Source organism: Bison bison, unplaced genomic scaffold, assembly GCF_000754665.1.
Source record: "Bison bison bison isolate TAMUID 2011002044 unplaced genomic scaffold, Bison_UMD1.0 scf7180017864503, whole genome shotgun sequence".
In the NCBI taxonomy this organism is placed as follows: domain Eukaryota; kingdom Metazoa; phylum Chordata; class Mammalia; order Artiodactyla; family Bovidae; genus Bison; species Bison bison.
In genome coordinates, this window is record NW_011495061.1 from 1,407,213 (window position 1) to 1,410,410 (window position 3,198).

At 54.9% G+C, this 3,198-nt stretch overlaps 1 protein-coding gene across 1 annotated transcript in view; it reads left to right on the forward strand.

The window, feature by feature from the left end:
* The window catches only part of PTPRN2 (protein tyrosine phosphatase, receptor type, N polypeptide 2), a 373,453-nt gene that overhangs the window by 349,298 nt on the left and 20,957 nt on the right, over positions 1–3,198 (forward strand). The window contains 2 exon segments of the mRNA XM_010829352.1: positions 23–142; positions 1,166–1,332. Of these exon segments, the coding sequence (XP_010827654.1) occupies positions 23–142; positions 1,166–1,332 (287 nt within the window).

Genomic DNA, 3,198 nt, shown 5'->3' on the forward strand with positions numbered 1-3,198 from the left:
CCCCCCGCCTCTTGGTCCGCAGATGGTATGGGAGAGCGGCTGCGTGGTCGTCGTCATGCTGACTCCCCTCGCGGAGAACGGCGTCCGGCAGTGCTACCGCTACTGGCCGGACGAGGGCTCCAGCCTCTACCACATCTACGAGGTACTCCCAGGGCGCCTGCCGGGCCGTGGGCAGGGGGTGTGGCAGCTGTGGGCGGGCCCGTCCTGGGCAGACACTGGGCGCCGTCCCTGGAAGCCCCAGGAGGTTTGCCCAGCCCTGCGGTCAGCAGACCCTGCAGACAGCCGTGCCACGGGAACTCTGCCAGAAATGGTGTGGTTTCCATTTTTAAATTCCATGAATCCAAATTAGGCCAGAAAGCAACCAAGAAAGGACCTCGCGGGGGCCTGTTTTCAGGAAGCAGCCCTGTTGACCCTGGTTCTTTGCGGCCCACATGCATCCCGGCTCCCACTGCTTCCCGGGCCCTGTGTCCGTAGCGCCCACTCGGCCTTTTGATTCGCGGGTCCCCTGCTGGGCAGCTCGGTTCCTTGGCCGGCTTCTTGCGCACATCAAGAAGGAAATGAATGACCTTGGGCAGTTACACCAACACCAGGGTGTGCCTTCGACTTTGCTTCCCATTGAAATTCGTCAGAACACCAGAGTCCCTCAGGAGGGCTCGCCTCAGACGTCCGGATGTTCCCCTCTGAGCTGGTCATGGTTTTGGGGTCCCCGCCCTGGGCTCCCAGCGCTCACGGCCTGGCAGCGTCTATACGAACCTTTCGGTTTCGTCTTTCTGCAGCTGGGTGGGGCCTCTCTTATGAAAGGCCACTGAGAATAGAACCCCGTTTGAGTTTTTGTCTGAAAGTATAATTTTTTTCTGGTGAATTTTCTTGGAGGTTTATATGGCTTAGAAAAGACAGAAAGTGGACTCATTTCGATTGTAACACATTTTTTCCCAATAATTTGACTATTTTGCCCCTGAGTGACATGTAAACAACAGAAGCACAAAGTGACCTTTTGTGTAAACCGTGTTGAACTTGGCAGGCTGGACGGGCCCCCGGCCTGCCACGTGTAGTCTGCCCTCAGGGTCCCAGCCCCCTCCCCACAAAGTGGCTCCGCGCCGGGAGCCGGGCCCCCAGCCGACGTGCTCTCTGCCCCGCCCCCGCCCTGTCCGCTCCCCCCACACAGGTGCATCTGGTCTCTGAGCACATCTGGTGCGAGGATTTCCTCGTGAGGAGCTTCTACCTGAAGAACCTGCAGACCAGCGAGACTCGCACAGTGACACAGTTCCACTTCCTGAGCTGGTATGACCAGGGGGTGCCCTCCTCCACCAGGTCCCTCCTGGATTTCCGCAGGTAAGACCCGCGGCCCGCCAGCGGGGTAACGCGCTCGGGTTGCCCCCAGAGGGAGGGGACATCTGGGTCTGAGGGGCTGTTCGCTGTGAGACATGCCGTCTGTCTTATGCTTGTGCGTCACAGGTACATCCGTGTTATCTGCAGAGGCGAGGAGGGAGGTTGTGGTAACTCACATGTTGGTTGTGAGGCGTCTGTAGCTTTAGAGGTGTTAGACGCTAGGGGGGCTGGGTATCTTAGAATTCTGGAAATGTGGCCATGGTTATCAGTAAGATTCTTCAGTGGGGCAGAATTCCTGGGGTTCATATTTCACAAGGTATGGATGAATACAGCCCAGAGTTTTGGCTACTCATCTGCTTAGAGATGGTGGTGAGAATGAGGCCTAGATGACTAGCTAATGGGTGACCTTGGATAAACGCCTGGCCTGGGGTCACACGTAACTCTGTATCTGTGGTGCAGTTTTGAAACTGACGGTTTTAAACATCTAGAAAGAAAATGAAGATGTTGAGGGCTACACAGAGCCATACTCTACGCTCCCTGGAACCTCCCTTACATGTTACTGATTGGAAGTAGGCTTCCAGTAAATCTTCAAAACAGGAAATTGGAGAGTCAAGACAAAACACGCTTTAACGCACTTGAATTGCGCGTGATCGGGAACTGACTTGTGTCTGAACAGTTCACAGACACGTAACCCCTGGGTGTGGCAAGTGCTGCTGTCGTCAAGGTGGGGTTTCGAGCGTAAAGCTGGGTGTCTTGAATTTAGGGCAGATTCTGAAGGTTACTTTGATACCACTTCTCTCCTTTTAGTCCACTTTGGAAAAACAAAACAGGGTTTGTTTTCTCTTTTTTACTGGATAATCCTTTGTATCAAATAGCACGTGAAACAGCTCCAGGAGAGACACTTGCTTGGCGTCATACCCGTCACCCTCAGTCCGTCCCCAGGGAGGCAGGGGCGCATGACACACACCCAGACGTGCCCCCCGCCCCCACCCATCCCGATCGCCTAGTCATTTTTTACATTTTCTTAATACAAATTTATTTCTAAAAACCTCACTTAGAGCCCGTTTCCTGACAGAATCTTCAAAAAGCGGTCAGTACCGGCAGAACGGGCGCAGCTGCGCAGACGGCCCCCCGCTCCGGCCGGTGTACTTGCTCACATGTGCAGATGGCGTGTTTCTAGCTCCACATCCGTGTGTGGAATCGGACAATCCACAACCCACCCTCTGTGTGTGCAGTCCGTCGGAAGACAGATTGGATTCCCCCGCTTCCCTCTCTCCAGAGTCCCAGGAGACAGGGCCCGAGAAGGTTTCGGGAAATGAGATGCTTACAGGCCCGCGGGCCCATCTCGCTGGGGAAGGCCAGCCCGCCCTCAGCAACGGTCGGGGCTGCTCACGTGGCCCCAGGCCTTGGTCTCGTCACATCCTCAGGGTGCGTGGCGCTCACACACAATCACTGCTCTGTGACTCTCTGTCCAGCAGAGGAGACGGCTGGGAAGACGCTGGTCACTGCAGGGCAGTGGGCTGCGGGGCCCCTTCTGAACAATAGACCCAGCTCGTTCCCTCTCTGGCCGAGCGTGTTCATCAGAGACCGAGATGTGTAATTAAATATTTCTGGCGCCCAGAGGGAGCACATTTACACTTTAAAGAGAAACTGCTAAGCTAAGAGATAATTAGCATCACATGCGAGGGCTTTGCTCTAGAAGAACTCTCTCCGTCTCTGTCTCTCTCTCTCGTGGCTGTGTGCACTGACATTCACTAATGCTGCTCTCTGTAAAAACGGACAACCCTTACTTTGCCAGCTAATTAGCGGTGGCCAGTGTCATTTTTGTGATGTTGCAGCTAGTAATATGAGCCCAGTTGCATAGTCACA